The sequence below is a fragment of the Toxotes jaculatrix genome, chromosome 15, assembly GCF_017976425.1.
Source record: "Toxotes jaculatrix isolate fToxJac2 chromosome 15, fToxJac2.pri, whole genome shotgun sequence".
NCBI classification, from domain to species: domain Eukaryota; kingdom Metazoa; phylum Chordata; class Actinopteri; family Toxotidae; genus Toxotes; species Toxotes jaculatrix.
This window is the reverse complement of record NC_054408.1, coordinates 7,095,106-7,113,579: the sequence shown is the minus strand read 5'-3', so window position 1 is coordinate 7,113,579 and position 18,474 is coordinate 7,095,106. Positions and strand designations below refer to the sequence as shown.

Genomic DNA, 18,474 nt, shown 5'->3' with positions numbered 1-18,474 from the left:
AATTTGTAGTTCATAATTACCAGCCACGACAGCGGGGCTGGTATTGTTTTCACCTAGTGAGTTTGTGTGTTTCTGTGTGCGTGTGTGTGTGTGTCACGGAGACACCTACTGTAGCAGGAACTACCACAGAGATGGTTTTGAGTTTTGAGTTGTCTGTCTGTCTCTCTGGATAGAGCTTGCCACCATGATAACATCACAAACGTGCAACATACAGTCATGAAACTTAACAGGTTTATAGTTAAATCAAAATGAAGGTGTATGGGTGTGGTCTGACCCATGCATGTGTAAAAAGTCCTGTTAGCAATGTATAAACAAACACTATTTTGGCTACATCCACCAGTGCACAAAATCACCTCATGCACACAAAGGAGATAATGGCTCACACTTTAACGTCACAAGTCAACAATGAAACCAGAGTTCCTGAGCATCTTCACCCTGGAAACAGTTTAGTGATTTAAAACACAGTTTGCGTGTGGACAAAAGGCCAAAATGTGTAGTATTTAGTGTAAAAAATAATGTGTGCGGACTAGGCCTTACATTTAATCACTAGAAGGCATTTTCTTAGCAATGAAAAGCAATCAAAAATAGGCCTTATCCATGCCAAGAAAAGGACAGTTTTAACAGAGAGAATCAACCTTTCACTGTGTCTTTTGTAATCTCAGTGTGATCCCAATTGAGCATCGCGATTGTCTTCTTTTGTCACCTCAGACCGCCTCTCTGACAGTAAAGGATTTATGGTTATTTCCTCTATGCAGCCTGTCCATCTGTGGCTCTATCTTCATATGGCCTTGAGAATACGATTCAATTTATTAAGGCAAAGCAATGGACTCATTACTTTAAAAAGGTGGCAAGAGAGAGAGAGTGAGAGAGTGGGAGAAGTGACACACTGAATTGGTTATTAATGGAAAGGCACAGCCATAGGGCAGTTGAAATTTAATGATATCCTACAAGAAAATATGAGGGTGTCACTCTCCAAAAAGTCATGCTAAATGTCAACATTTTAAGGTCCCGGCGCTAATTTTATGCCTGTGCACAGTAATGTTTTGGAGAGCATTTAGGAAACACGGCCCAGTGGCCAGCCTGATTATCCCGCTCACCTTCTCTCCTCTCTCCAAATGGGTTTGTGCAGCAAGCGATTTCATCTCTAAGTGAAGGGAACATTAGGGAGGGGAGAAAGAGAGAGCGATAGAGGAAAACACGCGGTTTGATTTTCATGCTGTGATAAGAGAGTGGGAGCCAAATGTTACCTGTTAATCTAGCCCAAACCGACCGGGGCTCTTGACTTTGTCCCCCAGCAGGGATGGGGCAAACACTCATTTTCCTCTCTCCGTGATGAAAAGGAAATTAGCTTAAATGTGATGAGGGCACATTAGTGTGTGTGTAGTGCATGTGTGTAATGAGTGTGTATGTGTTTGAAGGTTTTTGTTTGCATACATCTGTGTGCGTGTGTGTTTTCTCTCTCTTCACAGTTTATACAGTACATTACACACACATATGCACAACATATGCAAGTGATAGTCACTCTAAAGGAATTTGTCTTGTATGGATCATCACACATATTCACGCAGTATGTCCAGCAGGTTTTCCTTGCTTTAAAGAAAATGTGCCTGTAAGTCAGTCTTACTCTCCAGTAGTTTGATTATATACTGCTGTGTAGAATTTTTCCGTCTAGGCATTGTGAATAATTTCAACCTTGGCTAACATTTGTAAAGCTGCTTTCACAAATGTGCAGAGATTACGATTTAAAAACAAGACATAAAATAATATATCCAGTTATTAAAGTAAGCCTATTACGTACTGTAGTATCTGTTTAAAACTATCAGACAGTTATAGCTGAGTTTATTTAGCCTGAAAGACCCTGCAGAGTGCAGACATCATTTGCAAGATAAGCCAGTCTCATGTTTTTTTTAAAGTGCTCAAATTGCATGCAACTACTTTTTTGCCCAGCTCTGCATCGCTGCATTTGTACTAGAAGACAGATATTTCCCTTGACAAGATTTTCCAAATCCAGCACTTTAAGTGCAGGTGGAATAATGCTGTGTTAGCTGCTAATGGCTGTCCGAGAGGTCATAACTACTCCATTTGAAGGAGGCTGGTTTCTCCGCAGCCCTGGCAGGTCAAATCAAATGTAATTGTGCAGTGAAAAGCAGTGCCTTGCTTTGTGTTTGCCGTGCTGACAACCTCCAGGTTTAGCATTCAGTTCTCCTGCTGGGAGGAACACAGGTTTGCAAGGACAAAGGCTTCACCTGTCAATATATCACACTGACTGGCCGGCCAAATGTACCTCTGCACTCTCTCTCTCTCTCTCTCTTTCCCTCTCTCGCCTATCTCTCTTCCTCTCTGTCAGTCTTTCATTCTCTACACACCCATTCTATTCGAGCCTCCTCTTCCTCACTCTCTGCCTCACCTATCTATCCATCCATCTTCTGTCTTTAACCATCTATCTCTTGGTCCTGGCATCCTTCTTGTCGTCTTTCTCTCTTTCTTTTTGTGTTTCTTTCTGCATCTTCCTCTCCTCCCGCTCACGCTGCCTTCGTGTGAGGATTCTGCTGAAATGTCCTGAGGGACCCAGTTTCAAACACAGGAACCAGAAACATATGGCACATTTTCAACTCCCAAGGTCAATTACAGCTATTTATCCAGAGATTGCAGCTAAATTTCCCAAGGTTTCTTCTAGATTTACCACAGATTGCAATGTGTGTCTGTCACATTTTAAATCAGGCCAGTTTCCTCTCCTTCTCTCCACTCCCCACAACTTCCCATCAAATATTTCAAAGGCTTTCAAGTGGGTTTTAGACATATTTTATCTCTAGTTATCATGTGCCCCATCTTTTTTGCCTTAGCTTTGCTTGGTCCAAGTGCTGCTTGCAACACAAATCTAATAACATGTACATTGGAGATAAGCCCAGATCCCTCCAAGTGATATTTTTTACATTCATAGTTTGTCAAGTCAATTCCTGGGCCCCTGTTTTAGCAGCACAACACATGAGGGGTGAGAAAATTAACTGGATAGGTGATTCATCATTGCTAGCACACTGTCAAGGACTCCCTCTGCAGCTATTGAGAGCAGGGTGGAGGAGGAGGACGGAGAGAGGAGGGGGGCGTTGTTTTAAATTATGGCATTTCATTCAGAATGCATTGTATTTACAGCGTCCCATTTTTATTTGTGGCTCCTATTATCCGCCGAAACAGTTGTGCATGAAATGTTATTTGTGACAGGGGTGACCTGCGAGTGTTTTTCCACACAGTATTTCATAGTCGGGGCCTTAACTGTACCTTTACCGTACGGTAAGCACAAGAGGCTGTCACAGCTGCTGTTGGCAGCCTTGCTAGTGGAGAAATATCACCTGGAAACAGAGTACTCCATTCCACCAGCCCCCATCACTCCAACGCCTGTCGCTGTAATTAAGTTGAAGTCAATGATTCTGGAGCGATGGTGAGAAATAAACATGCAAACACATGCCAGCATTTGCAGCCAGGCACCGGGAAAAATAGGGGTGGGGTGGTGGGGGCAATAACATTAGAAGCACAGAAACTACAGATCTCGATCATGTTTGCTAGAATTTACATTTGAGTTTCATTAAGCCAGTTTTGATTATATTGATTGAATTAGTCACTAATTAGCTTCCCATTTCTTTTCTTTTTTTTTTTTTCTTTTTTTGAAAATGCCGCTATTTATGCATAGCTCCTGGTGGAAATGTTATCTGACAAGAGGTGCTGTACAGTAGTTGGAGTCTGTCGAACAAAACATGCTGTTTGCTTTTCCCAGAGCATGACAGGTTGTTTCCCCTGCAACAAAGCCATCAAATATTCTGTGTGATCCAACATTGTGTTGGAGGGGAGGCCTGCTGAGTGGGAAGCCGGAGTTTGTTAAAGCAATGATTTATGATTAATGCCAACACTAAATAAGGGACAAAGTGCCTACAGTACAAATCAATTACAAAGCTACAACAGCAGACCTTTCCCCGAGGTCTACTAACGTCTCTAGTTGTTATTGTGATTTTATTGGAGGTGGGTGATGCATGCATATAATGCATGCAATACATCTATATCAACCTGAGCTGGAGCCAACTGTAATGCTTTTGATCTTTGATTAGTTATTTTATTGAGATAAAATGGGACTTTCATGTTATGCCACTGTATAAGGAGTGCATTTTATATCTCCACCCAGACGCCCACCTCAAAATGCAGACAGGACTGCACCAAACAAAACAAATTACCACAGGAGTGGCTTCTTAAAAGTAGGCAATTCATTATTTTTATGAAGTCAAATTATAAACAAATTTTAATCCATTAGGCAACCATCCATTCTAATTAATCAACAGGAGTGAACTCCATCTGAAAAAGGAGAAAGGTTGTTTACTCTCTCCACGGACCAGCGGTGCATATTTCACCATCTCAGGAAAAAAAAAAAAAAAAAAACCTTCTCCAAATTACAAACCTAAACTGTGAATCCTAACACTCGACTTTTGGCGCAGAGATGTTTCCAGGGCATTTGCAGATGCTTGAAATAATCTCCAATGTTTTTGCTCAATCTGCTCTGAGGATGGGTGAAATAAATACTTTAAACTAATTAATGTAAGACCAGCTGTTCCCAGCACTTGGCTGGCGTTGGTGAATATTGATGGGAGGGAGAGGCAGGGCTGTTCAGCTCCACTCGCTGTTTGTACAAGATTCAGCCTGCCACATAAACAGATATGAATACTGGATGAGAGCAGAGAGGTGCTGTGCACAACACAGCCAGGGTTCCACATTACAAATAAAACTTTTCCCCCTTTCATTAAATTAACAATTAAACAGCTGATGGTGCAGACTCCTGTGGAGACCTTTTTAGACTGGATGTGTTTAATAAACTGTCTCCCTGCAAGATGGTAGCACTTACAAATTGTTGGCTTGATGAAAGCTCACTGGACAAAAACATGTGTCAGATCTGATGGGGCAACAAACGGCAGTGGCTGACATACTGTTTTAGTTTGACCAGGCTGTATCTGTGTCTGCCGGTTTGCCTCCTGCTTTCTCTCCCTCCCTCTTCTGCTCCTCTTTCCTCCTCTGAGGCCTTGTGAAGAGGCTGGACAACAGATGGCAGGGCCCTACCCCTCTGCCGGTGATGAATGGAGTATGATGTCATCTTAGGTTTGACAGGCACCCGTGCGTGCATACACAAAGGAAGCCCGAGCCTCTGGGGTTGAACTGCAGGCCTGCATCTGATTTTGGAGTCCACATGACATCTCTTAAATGGGAGAAGCTGGATTTATGTCCTGGTTGATATTGTTTAACTCCACACTTAGGCCTTGAGAAGAAGCAATACAAAGGAATCTCCAAAGGGATAGTCCACTATATTTTTAAGAAGAGGGGAGAGCTGGGATTGGCTGCTGGAGATCAATACTGACCATTTGTTGCTACTGTCAGTCCAAGTCAGGGTCAGTTTGTGTCAGCATGACCAAAAGCTGCTCACATAATCTACTACTTGGCTTGTTTTCCAGTTGCACAAATAGTAGTTTTCATGAATTATTAATCAACTCTCAATGCTACCATTTTTCTTTGCAGAGGACAACCCATTGTGCACCCCAACAGCAAGAGATAGCTATGAGAGGTTGTCGCTGGCTGGACAGGCTCTACCTCCTGGCTTCCCCTCACCATTTCTCTTCCCAGATGGCTTGTCATCAATAGAGACTCTCCTCACCAACATACAGGTATTGTCAACTGACTGACTTGTGCCAGCATAACAAGGCAGTGTTCACGCGTTTTTACAGTAGAGAAGCTTTACACTGACCCTCAACCTCATCTAACCAAGCCTCTATCTTGCCAAACTGAAGAGAGAAAATTCACATACATTTAGTGTTTCAACCTGCTATTTGTCCATAAAGACAAATTGCAGGTTACGTCCTGTCTCCTACCAATGGTCAACCATGATGGTGAACTTTCCGTTAATATTACTATCGCTGCATGGTACCTTGTCAAAAATATCAAACTCAAAGCCAACTTTCTAGCTGTTCAGCTGCTGTTGTTATTGGCTGTACAAACTTCACTGAAAAAGACTGTGAGAGGTTGAAAGCTCTAAAAATAACTAGCAAGACAATTTTGATTCAAGATTTTTTTTTTTTTTTTTTGTCAAACTTAATCAAGTAGTTTTAGTTACTGAAACTTAACCGCACCTTCACCACAGAGCCAAAAATGTCAAAGTAGTCAAATAAATATAGCACTGCCGTAGTTTCTCTGCAGTTTTTAGGCCTTCCATGCTAAATTATGTAGGTTAAATTTATTGCCTCTTTAAGAGCTCATTTTTTGTAAGAAAATTCTCCTTCCATGATACAAAACAAGGACCACAGATATACTCCATTTGTAAATCTACATACCTTAACAATACCCATCTACTCTGACTGCCATTAAGACTGCAGCTCAAACACCCTCAGTCAGAAAGATGAATGTACTAGCCTTCTGTCTGAGTGTAATGATGTGTGTACACTGCTGCCCTTCTCATTGCACTTGTACCGTTGGCATCAGAGTCCTGCTTCTCCTTTGGCTCCGTGTGGTAATTAGAAAGCCACAAGTAAACCCGTCGCAAGCTCCCACCACTCCACTAAGTCATTTTTGATAATGATCTTCGCATTGAATATTTATATACAAATCAACAAAATGAAACCAAGCAGAAAATTAAGATAAAGCAACTTAGAATAAATTGGGGTCAGAAGAATCAACAATTAGTAAGATATAGCCCAGTGCATTTGATATAATTGCGTGTGGATGGGGAATAATTGTGATGAAAATGGCCACGGTACTGTACAGCTTACACATGAGAACGCAGTATCTTTCAGTTAAGGACTGTCAGGAGTATATTTGGAATGGCAGTAATGTAATTGATACATGATGAGATTCGTGTCATTCATATTATTCATTCCTGCTGTGCTCTGTGTGGAGCTGGAAAATGTGCCACAGAGACTGATACTATGTTTTTATAACAATCCTGTTACAGTTGTCAGCTGTGGAGCCAAGAGAGCAGTATGAAACATAAAAATATAAAGAGTTAAAATGGAGTGTGAAGAAGCTGACTTCATGCATATTTTAGCCTCTGCTTAACAGACTGGAGCTTTGTCCAAAAGATACTTCATCTCAAGTTTTAATTTGAAGGCACTGATCTGTGTTTCTTTCTTGAATTTTCTCCTCCACATCTCCCAATCAAGCAAACTTTTTTAGCTTTGGTTCCCATAGCTCCAGCATATTAAGTCTATCTCCACTTGTATTTCACAGCTTTGACCAAAAGGGGTCAGACATATCCAGCACTCTCATTTTATAGCTATGATTGTTACTTATTATATATTACATACTACTTATTATTATTATTACAAAAACTCTGATTGATCTGTGGTCATGTTTCTAGATCTTGTACGAGCTGTGGAGCAGCTTAAAAAATAATGACATCTTCACAGATAAAAGGACCAGTAAAGCTGGTAGTACACCTGAAAGGAATCATGTAGCAGCAGTCAGCTTTTGGCTTTCTGTTCTGCTTCACTACTGTGGGCACTACAAAGCACTGCTGTGACATACTTTCAGTGTGGTTTGCTGTCACTTCATCTTGAAGCCCTTAAATAGCCCACATCACTCTCTCTTTCCCTGCTCCCTGCTTTCCCATTTTCTGTATATGTCTTTGTGTATACATTCGTGTGTGTGTGGGTGCAGGGCCTGCTCAAAGTGGCAATTGACAACGCGCGGGCTCAGGAGAAGCAGGTGCAGCTGGAGAAGACGGAGCTGAAGATGGAGCTGTTCAGAGAGAGGGAGCTCAGGGAGACCCTGGAGAAACAGCTCGCCATGGAGCAGAAGAACAGAGGTACTGCCTGATAACTGCCTGGCACTGAATCCTCCCTGTCAGCCGTGTGTTTGTGTGTGTGTATGTACATGTATATTTTTGCAGCAGCTCAGACTTCGCAGGCCTTTGCACACGTAGATGTGATAGTTCTTGAATGCACATACAAGGTTCTGCATGTTCCAGCATGTTTAATGTTACTTATTCAGATACTGCTGAAAGTTGCTGTGTATTTCTTTGGTCGCGCTCACAGTGATCTGCTTAGCACCAGTTTTCTTGCTAATAGTCAGTTAACATAATTGGAAATACACATTAACTTAGAGAAATTCACTCTCCGTCTCATGTTAAATGCATCAGCTTCATATGCTAACTGTGCCGTTTATGTTTAATGAGAGAAATTCATGAAAAATATCCCAATAAATTTTTCAATTTGCTTTAATTCCCTCTAGCAGTTTCCTAAGCCGCAGTCAGTATTTGCTAAGATTTTCTTTTATAGGGGAGATCTTTATATATTATAAAATATTTAGGTTTAATTGATTTGGCTCTTTCTGTAAGTTTTTTTTTTTTAATGAGGTGATTATCATCTTTCCCTGCTAGAATAATCCGATTTTTGTCAAAATAAACCCAGAAGTCATTTATTGTAACTGTGGTCTTTCCCCATCTTAGCAATCATTCAGAAGCGTCTCAAGAAGGAGAAGAAGGCCAAGAGGAAACTCCAAGAAGCTCTGGAGTACGAATCCAAGAGGAGAGAGCAGGCAGAGCAGAGTCTGAAGCAGCCCTCGCCCTCTGACAGCATGCGTTCACTCAACGGTCAGAAGCTCTACAGTGAGACACTATTACTATATGTTTCCCTTCCAAGGCTTTCACTCAATTTATTGGCTTTTAATGGGACAAAGGAGGACAAAACAGCAAATGTGTCAGTCCAGAATGTGACGTATGAGTTTTCAGGAAATAAATGTTTCCTTGAGGAAATACTGAGATGCCTCATATAACTTTATACAAACAGAATTGTTTTTAAACAATGGTAATACAATAGCTCACATCTTTAACCATATCTTATTTTTTTATTTATTTAGATTTATAGCAGCAGTAAGTACAACAATGCTGTTTTGGTCAAATTTTGCATGTTCTCACTATGTCCTATGAATTTTTTCATAGGTCATGTAATACATACTTACAAGACTTTTCAGTTATGGATAGAAGTAGAAAATAACTAACAACATTTACTCAAGTACTGAAACTGTACTTGTTTCATCTGTACTTGAAACAAATACAGTTATTGTTCATTACTTTAACCTGACAGCCAGTGGACCAGCCGGTGTGCCAGGCAAGAATGTGCTGTCTTCAAAGAAAATTTCATTTTCACATGTTTGTGAGTTGTGCCGTTAACTTTGTTTTCATTAAATCTAAATCAACATGTACATCTACTACATTTAATGCAGAGATGTTTCAGCTTCAGTCTGCCACAAGCAATAGACAGGACAGCAGAGTTATTAGACCAGTTACAAAATCAAAATATGACTATGAATATTTAATGCCAGTCTGATTTTACCTTTGACACTTTTTACTCCCAATTTATATGTACTTTTATATGTACTTTTATATAGGCAAACAGTTGCATACAAGGTCATACTTTTAATGGATAATTATTCCAAAGTGTAACATCAAGGATTTGAGCATCTTGTTTTTCACCACTGATGACAATCACACAGTTCATTCACGTGCACACATGCGGAGAAGATATAGCTCGAAGGCTAAGCCTCTTGTTTTGAATGAACGATGCTGTGAAACTGGCATTGTGATAGGTGGATGTCAGGGATGTTTAACGGCGGTGATCCCTCTCTTCTCTCAGACTCTCTGACCCCTGAGATGGAGAGTGACCGCAGCAGTGGAAGAACAGATGCTGAAAGGACAATACAAGGTACAGGGGCTCAGATGAGACAATAAATCTCTCTCTCTTTCTCTGGCTCTCACTCTTGCTCTCTTTCTCTCTGCCCCCTCGCTCTCCCTCACACACACACATACACACACACACACACACAGCTTCAGTTTATGAACATTAGTGTTTCTGTGCCTGCTGTTCAGGCATACAGCTCACCATCTGGGCCACAGCACTGGGTCAAGATCATTGGTTTTCTGTAGGAATAATATTGTTCTTTTGCTTGACTTTTAGTGGCTGTGATCCTTTTAGGAAACAGATCTTTTTAAGAAAAAAAAAACCCAAAACCCAATACATAAGTAAAACAGTACAACAACTAGAAGGACGTACAGAAAGAATAAAAGAAGCGGTTTATTTACAGCTCAGGAAGCATTAATGAGTCATAAAAACCACAAAAAGCAGTGGAATCCCCCCTTTGATAGTAATAAATGGGGCAAATCAATCCATTTTATGAATAAGCCTTGTACATTTTTAATGGTTTGTTTGTTTGTTAGCCTTGGGGGTGCAGTATGTGTTTGGGGAAGGGCGCTCTAGTGATAACCTCTGTAGACTGTCTGCTATCTGTGTTTACCCAGATACAAGACACCTTGCAGAGGTTGAATATCCTCATTATTACTTGAACGTCTTCTTTAATACGCCTCAGCTGCGTGTGCTCAGAACCGCCCTTATCAGTGGGAGAGGTCCCAATTTATCTGGGAAAATGCTCCATGTAATTTGCTGTGAAAAGTGGAAAATATTCATCTTTGTATGCAAGAATAAGTTAGGTCCCTTTAATTCTTTAATGTTTGATTAGTCTACTTGAACTGATATTTTGTGAAAGGGCAAAAAGAAAGAAAATGTACTAAGTGAAACGATGACTCCTCCCTAATTAAATGTCATTCAGTCACTGCAGGGATCTGAAACAGTTTGATGTCCAAAAAAAGGAAATCCATATGTCATCATTTAAATACAAAGATGACTTCCAGATACAGCATAATTATAGCCCCCTATTTCATACCAAATTAGTATATTTAGCCACTTTTAATTTCTAACATTTTACACTTATATGAAGAGCTGACTCTTTGTAGTGTAATTGTATGAAATTACATGTGTTAAAGCTTTACTTATAATAACAGTGGCCATTGTCCTGCTTAAATGTATAGTCTAGGTTGAATTGAAGCAGAATTTATTTTTTCCCTCCTTTTATAAATTGTTAATTTTTTTTGTAATCTGGTCTCTGCTTGGAAGAATATGATGCAGCCATAGAACGTATCATTTCTGCGGTCTTTCAATCACTCTGATCATTGCCTTGAAGAGCGGAATGAAGGAGGAAACTGAATAACAGGCTGCACTTTGTGTTTTTGTTCAATTAGAGAAGCATTTGTCTGCCACCCATGTCTCCTCTGCTCTACTCTGCAAGCCTCGCTGTATAATTAACCTCAAATGGCAAAAAATGATGTTGATAAATTACACAAGCAGAAGGGGAAAAAACAAGCCTATCACTCGCATGAAAGCCGAGAGAAATGTGTGGGTATATTCTCAACTCCAAACTCAGGGAGGCGAATGGAGAGAGAGGGAAAAAAAAAAATAATGAGGGCATAATTTTAGAGAACTAATTATTTCTATTTGTCTTTTGTCACACTTCTCTAATTCTGCGATATTAACACAGTCTGTGTTTATTAATTGCTTTTACAGTGTTTTGAATCGGGTCCAAGAGGGAACATGGCTCTTTTCACAGGCAGGCAAGCTACTGGGACTGTACCTCGCCAGTACTGCCTGGCAACGGTGCACATGTGAATATCTTCCCCCAGTATCTTCTCTGGTTCCCTGCCGCTTCCCACTCGATATGTTCGGCAAGTTTACACGACCCTGTGCACAGAGATAAAGTTCTTTGTTGCAAGATTAAACATCAAAACAGTTAAAGTGAAATTAAAATTAAATGAATGAATGTCACTGAAGCAAAAAAGACTGTAATTAATGGATCCCTTAATTGTCTTCATAAAATATTTGCATGGGCATAATTTGCATAATTTACATGTATTAATTAATCTTTCAAAGGAATTTTATGCTGAGAGAAGCCAAAAATTCCCTTTGTTTTATTTAGCATCTAATGAAATATTTATTCTCTTTAATGAACTTTTCATCTTGATTTGAATATAAAAATACTAAAGTTTTAACATATTTTAATGAGAGTCTTTCATAAAACGGTGTGTCAAGACGTCACAATTTTTTCTATTTGTGTATATGAAGCAGATGCTTCAACATTTGCACTAATATTTCGCGCTGTGAAAAGGGATTGGAATCAGTGAGATTTTCTTATCAAGCCTCCCTATCTTACTCCCTATCTTTCATGATAATTTTATCTGCTAGAAGTAAAATGCTGCGATATCTAACATCCTCCTGACAACGTATGAAATGTCATCATCCGTCAAATAATCAAATCATCTTAGTTTTCATTAACACCCCCTATAAACTGCTCCAACTGTGAAGCTGGGGATGGGCAGGAAGGCAGACTGTGAGGTGAGCATGTGATGTTTCATCTTCTCTTGTTATAAAAGGCGTACACGTGTGTATCAAGTTGTGTATCCTGGCCCACACTCTTAGCACTCTCCACCACCTTGGCTTTCTTTTCTCTTATGCTGCTGTATTCATGCTGTAATGACTTTTACACAGAACTCAGTAGTTGTTGCTTGAATAGAGGCAGCCAGAGTGCAATGCCTTTGAGACCTACGGCAGTGCTGGGTAATTAGCCTGTGTGTTTGTACACCCTCACCCCTCCTCCCCAACACACACGTATCGTATACACGTGAAAACACACACACACACACACACAACAAGCCTTTGTTGTCTCCGCTCTCTGTGCACAACACATAAAACACAGGCTAAAAGGGAGAAGATGACTAATTGATAAATTATTGATAATGTAATGAGTATGGCTTATAAATTGAGCAAAAACAAGTTTAAATCCTGACTGATAAAATAAGAAAATTAATTTAATTATAGAAAATAAGTCTAATGCTTCGATGTATTACCCAGCAGAGGCAAGCGTAGTCTCAGACTCTAACCAGGTGTTGCCATATCTCTGAAGAATAGGACTCAAATGTCTTCTTTGATGTCCTGTGCGGCTTGTGTCATGTCCAACAACTTGTGCTGCTAAATGTCTTTGTGTGCGTTTCTCTTTAACATTGAATTATTTAGGCGCACTGCCATAGAGAGGTGTGCTTCTTAAAGGCATTACTGTAGCATTCTCCGGCAGAGGAAATGTGAAGGTAATAAACGTCAAACATGCTCCTGAGCTGTGCCTAACAGATGCTTTTACCAGCTCAGCGTCGGAGCAGTACTGCTCGCTCAGGCGAACACTCAGACAAGAGTGTTTGCTGGAAATGGACAAAGCTCGTTAGATTGGAGGTGTCTGGAGATAACATAGCAGAGGAATGTCTGCTGTTTTCAATAAACACTATTTCCATGCAGGAAATGTCACTTAGAGAGCGCTTTACATCATGAGTGCAGTAATATGTTCAAACAAGCGTATCAGTAGAGATGTCTTAAACACATGCGGCACACAGATCTGATGCTTTGGGTGTGGTTATCATAGCTGCTTTTACAGTGTGTTCTTTGTTAGTAATAAAATAAACATGTAACAGTGTAATTATATTTGTATGTCCTAACTGATAGATTGTATATGGTGTTAAATATGATGGTAAAACTGCTGGGAACTAACATATTTAAATGATATAGTTCATACATGATTGTTTCTTATATGTGTTGCTAGTAGGACAGAAAATTAGTGTACATGATATTTAATTAAATTTGTCATGGTCGCTAACTTTATCTTATCCTTAAATTGGTTTATGAATCCATAGTAACGCTGCTGAAACTGAAAGGCTAGAGGGCAACATTTCAAAGTTACGTCTCATCAACAATCACATCCTGAATAGTCCATTTGCGTCAGCAGGATGTTAGCTGTTGGCTAATCCTTGGCTCCTGTGTGTCCTCTGTTGCAGATGGAAGACTGTTCCTGAAAACCACAGTGATGTACTGATAAGGCAGTGAGGAGCTGGAGGAAATAAAAATTTCAGAAAAAAAAAAAGAAAGAAAGAAAAGAAAAGAAAACCATGAAGATTCTCAAGAGCCCTTATCCAGGCTGATTTAGTTGTGGAAAGAAGTCAAGCTGCTTGTAGGAGTTCAATGGAAATACTGTGTTCACCCAAACGCTGGAGGAAGTTGAGTCTGAATGTAGAATAAGAAGTTTTTTTTTCCATCACAGAGGCCGACATGAAATAGTTTGACAAAGCAGGTTTTGGCATAACGGGTTGGCCAATGTGAAGGATAAACATATATATTGAGCACAGTAAAAATGTACCCATGGTACACCGTTGGTAATAACTCATAAATTCACAGCACTGAAGATTTTTATACTGTATCTCAGCCAGCGAGAAAGCTTCGAAAAAGAAATTCGACTGAAGTTTTGTTTTGTATTTCAAATTGAATTTTGAGAAGCTAAAAATGACACGTGGTGATGAACCTTGTGGAAAAAAAAATGTGAATCTATCCATGTGTTCATCAAAAGAGAAGACTGATGTTTGATTTTAATGTTTTCTAAATTAGATGACAATACAATCAAGTTTCCTTTTTACCATTGTTGTACATACAAGATCTGATGATAATGATAGGAAAACTCACTCTATCGAACCCGAGTGGACTGATAAGGTATGTGTATATAATGTTAAGAGGTATTGTGTATGCAGTAGAGCTATTAGGCAAACAATACCACCATTTATATAAACCTACAGTTTTGTTTTGTTCTATTTCTGAGCCATCATTCTTTCCTATAGCTGCCATTTTGGTGAGAAAGCATGCAGGCATGTAAATGTTTGTCCTGGAATTATGATATTTAATAAATCCTATATTGTGCTGAACAAATACAAGGGTTGACTCACTCAAGCCCAGACGATTTTGAAAACATAATTATCAAACATTTCACTTTCAAAATGAAGACTTTTGCTGTCAATAGTACTGTAATCTTTGTAACAGAGGTAATATTTCTTGGAATTTACTGTACATTTGTCATGAGACATGCTCAAAAATCAGCACCTCTCGATGCTTTTTTTAAAAAACAAAGAAAAAAAAAATATCCAGACTAATTATGATCACGTGTCAGCTTGAGCATCAATCAGTCATGACACACTGTTTTGGATCTGAATACCATTTAATTACATTGCTCAAATCCCAGTTCAACCTACACAAACACACTCTTCTTTTTTTTTCAGAGTGTTTCATGATATCCTGATGATGAAAAAAAAAAAAACTCATAATAAGTTATAGTTTTGCTGTTACTTTCCCTAAAGACTTTTGAATTTTGGTGCTGAAACACCTGTGTATATTCTCTAGACATAAGCTGATGTCAGTCCTTTAACTGCAAAACAGTTTAGACCTTATGTGTTACAATCAGGAGAGGAGGGGGAGGAGTGTCCCATGTTCACAATGTGTTTGTTCTTTTTGTTCTCAATGGAGTGTCTAGGTCTGTTGTCACTGATAACTTATATAGCTTCTCGAATCATCTCTTCATTGTATTTCAAATTCAAATAAAGTTAACATGTTGATGATAAACTGTGAGTTAACTATGTTGCCCGAGGTCTCGAACGCTCTTCTCTGTTGACAACTCTGAGTGGTTTGAGGTAGACGTCCCACATGACACTGATTTAACATTCCACGTACAGCCGCCAACACATAAACACAGAGATTATTGCCACTGAGACAGCCCAACGTAACAGTCGAAGATGATCAGATAGAAATGTAGGCAAGTGTTGGGGGCAGCTGCTTTCTTAGCAAATCTGAATCATTGTTGTGTTTCCAGCGTATTTGTTTTTGAGACCTTTACAATCAGTACTCAGTCTTTAAACACATTTCTATGTACTGTGTATGGCCTAAAAACATTGCAAGTATACTGTGCTGTAGAAAAATAAATGAGCATATTGTTCTTCCCTTTACATTGCAGTAAAAAACAAAAAAAAAACTGTATGCGTAATCAAATGATGAGAAAAACTTGTGTACCTTTTACCTTTATGTTCACTGAGTGCGTATGCGAGTGTGTGTGTGTCTGTACCCTATGACGTGCACGTGTGAGTGTGTTTTTTAAAAAAAATGCGTAGCCTAATCCTAGAAAAAAAAAAGTGTAAATGAGGGTGTGACCAAGCTCACTGTAAATAAATTATTTCATGTGTACTTATACAAGTGTATGACACTAATTCACAACACATCACCATAAAATAAACAATACCCTTACAGCTTGTTCAGCTGTACATGGCGTAGGGTTCATGCATCATAATACTCACTTTAAATCACACGACTTATGATGTGAGAGTTGATACGAAAATGTTGCATTTTTCAAATTATTGTTTTGTTTATTTTTTTCCAAATGTGACATTGTTACCGTGGCACTTCATACAGATTTCCTCCTCTCTTGTAATGATCATTTGTAGTGACTGTTCTGACTGTAGTGACTGTCCTGACATAATTTATTTTGCTCTCAAGACACAGCAGTTATCCACAGGGATCATTTCAGAACAACTGTAACAGGTACAGCTCTTAAAACACATAAAGAACATGAAATCGACATTGAGAGACAAATTTCTCTCGTAAGCAGTTCTGAGTGAAATGTGTTGACACAGCATGCTTGGCCCATTCCCATTTTGCATGCTTTTTAATGCGTGGCCATAACATAGCCACAGAGATGAATAATTGACTGATTGCTGCATAATTCAATGCTGCATTGTAAAAATTCAAGGCCTGAAATATTTCAAGCTTTTCTTCTTTTTATTAAAAATGAGGTTAAAGTTTCAATCAACCTTGAAGGAACAATATGACACACAATGGGCAATCAATCATCAAACCGTGCTCCTCGTTGAGTTCGGACTCGCACTGACTGTCTCAGCTCCTCTCGAAACTTAAGCTCACTCTGGAGTGAAAGAAACTCCGACATCACGTCCACTTTATCCATGTAATGACTCAATCGTTCCTCCTTTTTACTGCAGTGAAAGATTCGCTCTCCTCCAATGAGCTTGTGAGACGTGGGCTGTTCACAGCCATTACTCAGATATTCTGTTTATTTCTCTATCTGATGCCTATTTTTCCTGCACTGGCATCTGAGAGAAAAAGGCCCTGGAGCTACATGTTTCATATCACTGCACATTTTGTAATAAATTCAATTCAGTACAAATATGACCATGAGGCACAAAGACTTTAAATACCAAATGTGCATTATAGCTGTGTTGTTGCGTTTCACTTCACTGTAGTGTGGAAAGCACAGTGCTGATTGCATATTCAAAGCATTGAAAGCCATGTGAGCTGTGTGCTTTATTTACTTGGCTTGACATGGAGATGTGTTCATGAAGACATCATCCAGACATGATTATTCCACATGATCCCGTCTCTTCTTTCACTGTTTGCCTAATGTCACATTGTGCAATTTGTTGTTTTTGTTTTTTTTTATTTGCTTGACCAGCTGAAGAAAAGTGTTTATTCTGACACTTGACAGATTTATTTTTACGCTTTAAGGATAAAAATAAAAGTTTCACTCGAGAGAGATGAAGTTGTATTTATGCTCCAGCATAGTCTCGACTTCAGTGTTAACCCTGACCGAGCTAATTCTTTGCTCATCATCACGAACCAGGAGATGGCCATTTAGTGAAAGCAGTAATTTCGCATGTCTCTTGATAACTCAGTGGTGCCCTGAGTCTGTGGAGAGACATTAGAAAGGTGCAGGCTGATTGTCTGAAAGATAGGACTAATGTCACCTAATCAGATAGACCATTATGTATTAGCGAAACTACAAAACAGTTTTATCTGACAAGGGCCAGGACACATTACCTAAATTAACATTTTGCAAGCGTGAACATGAAAGACCACAGAGGCAAGGGGAGGGCTATAGGACTGCGGCCTGCGCTTAGACATTCGGCAGTAATTATTAATTTATGATTGTCTCTGGTCTTAATGAAAATGAAAGCCAGGAAAGAGAACAGGGAGGGATAATGTGGCGTGAAATTGAGTTTCATTTGTACAGGGGCCACCTTTTAACTCTGCGCTTCTTAGGCGGAAATGGAGCCGAGCGCTTCCCTCTCTCTCTCTAGAGAATGTATCTCAGTGTTTTGTTTTTCTTTTTTTTTTCCTTTTTTTTTATCATGTTCTTTCTGCTTTCAGTCTTTCAGTCAAAGCGTGTTCATATCCTCTCATCCTTTTGTGATATTTGGGGCCAACACGCCCTTTAACATCTCCATTACTTGTGTAAGGCCTTTTCAAAATGACACAAGGCTCTTTGATGTCTGATAACTATGTCAACAAGTTTCTTGAATGGAAATGTCTCAGCACAGTGCTTCTTTAATGTCAACAAGACACCACAGAAAGGTCTCAGACCAGGTTGGCGTGAGAGTGGCCAGAAGAAAGGTAGATTACATTACACAAGATTGTATGGACTTTAATACCCTGTTGACACAATATGAGGCAGAATTAAGTTTTAAGTGATTAGTTTTTTGTTTTGTTTTTTCTTTTTAATGGAGGCATATGCTGGTAGTGCTGATCCCTGTGGAGGGCGACATGCTAGTTCAAGGCTTACACTTACACTAAAGCGATAATGGTTTAACAGCAGGAGTGATGGAGGTGATAAGGGTCTTTGCACAAACATATGCATTCATAATAGGTATTAAGAGTAATTTATGCATTATTTTGTAATTATTTAAACAACATCCTAAATATTGTA

General features: G+C 39.3%; 1 protein-coding gene across 4 annotated transcripts in view; it reads left to right on the top strand.

Moving 5' to 3' along the window:
* Positions 1-15,795, top strand: part of dachd (dachshund d) — a 91,961-nt gene extending 76,166 nt beyond the window's left edge. For 2 of the 4 annotated variants that reach the window (XM_041057670.1, XM_041057669.1), the window contains exons 7-11: positions 5,548-5,693; positions 7,678-7,825; positions 8,468-8,626; positions 9,654-9,722; positions 13,724-15,795. In XM_041057670.1, coding sequence (XP_040913604.1) covers positions 5,548-5,693; positions 7,678-7,825; positions 8,468-8,626; positions 9,654-9,722; positions 13,724-13,761 — 560 coding nt within the window. In that variant the 3' untranslated portion in view covers positions 13,762-15,795. The remainder of the gene's footprint in view (positions 1-5,547; positions 5,694-7,677; positions 7,826-8,467; positions 8,627-9,653; positions 9,723-13,723) is intronic. The other 2 variants (XM_041057672.1, XM_041057671.1) reach the window with 1 other exon arrangement.
* Positions 15,796-18,474: the final 2,679 nt, after the last annotated feature.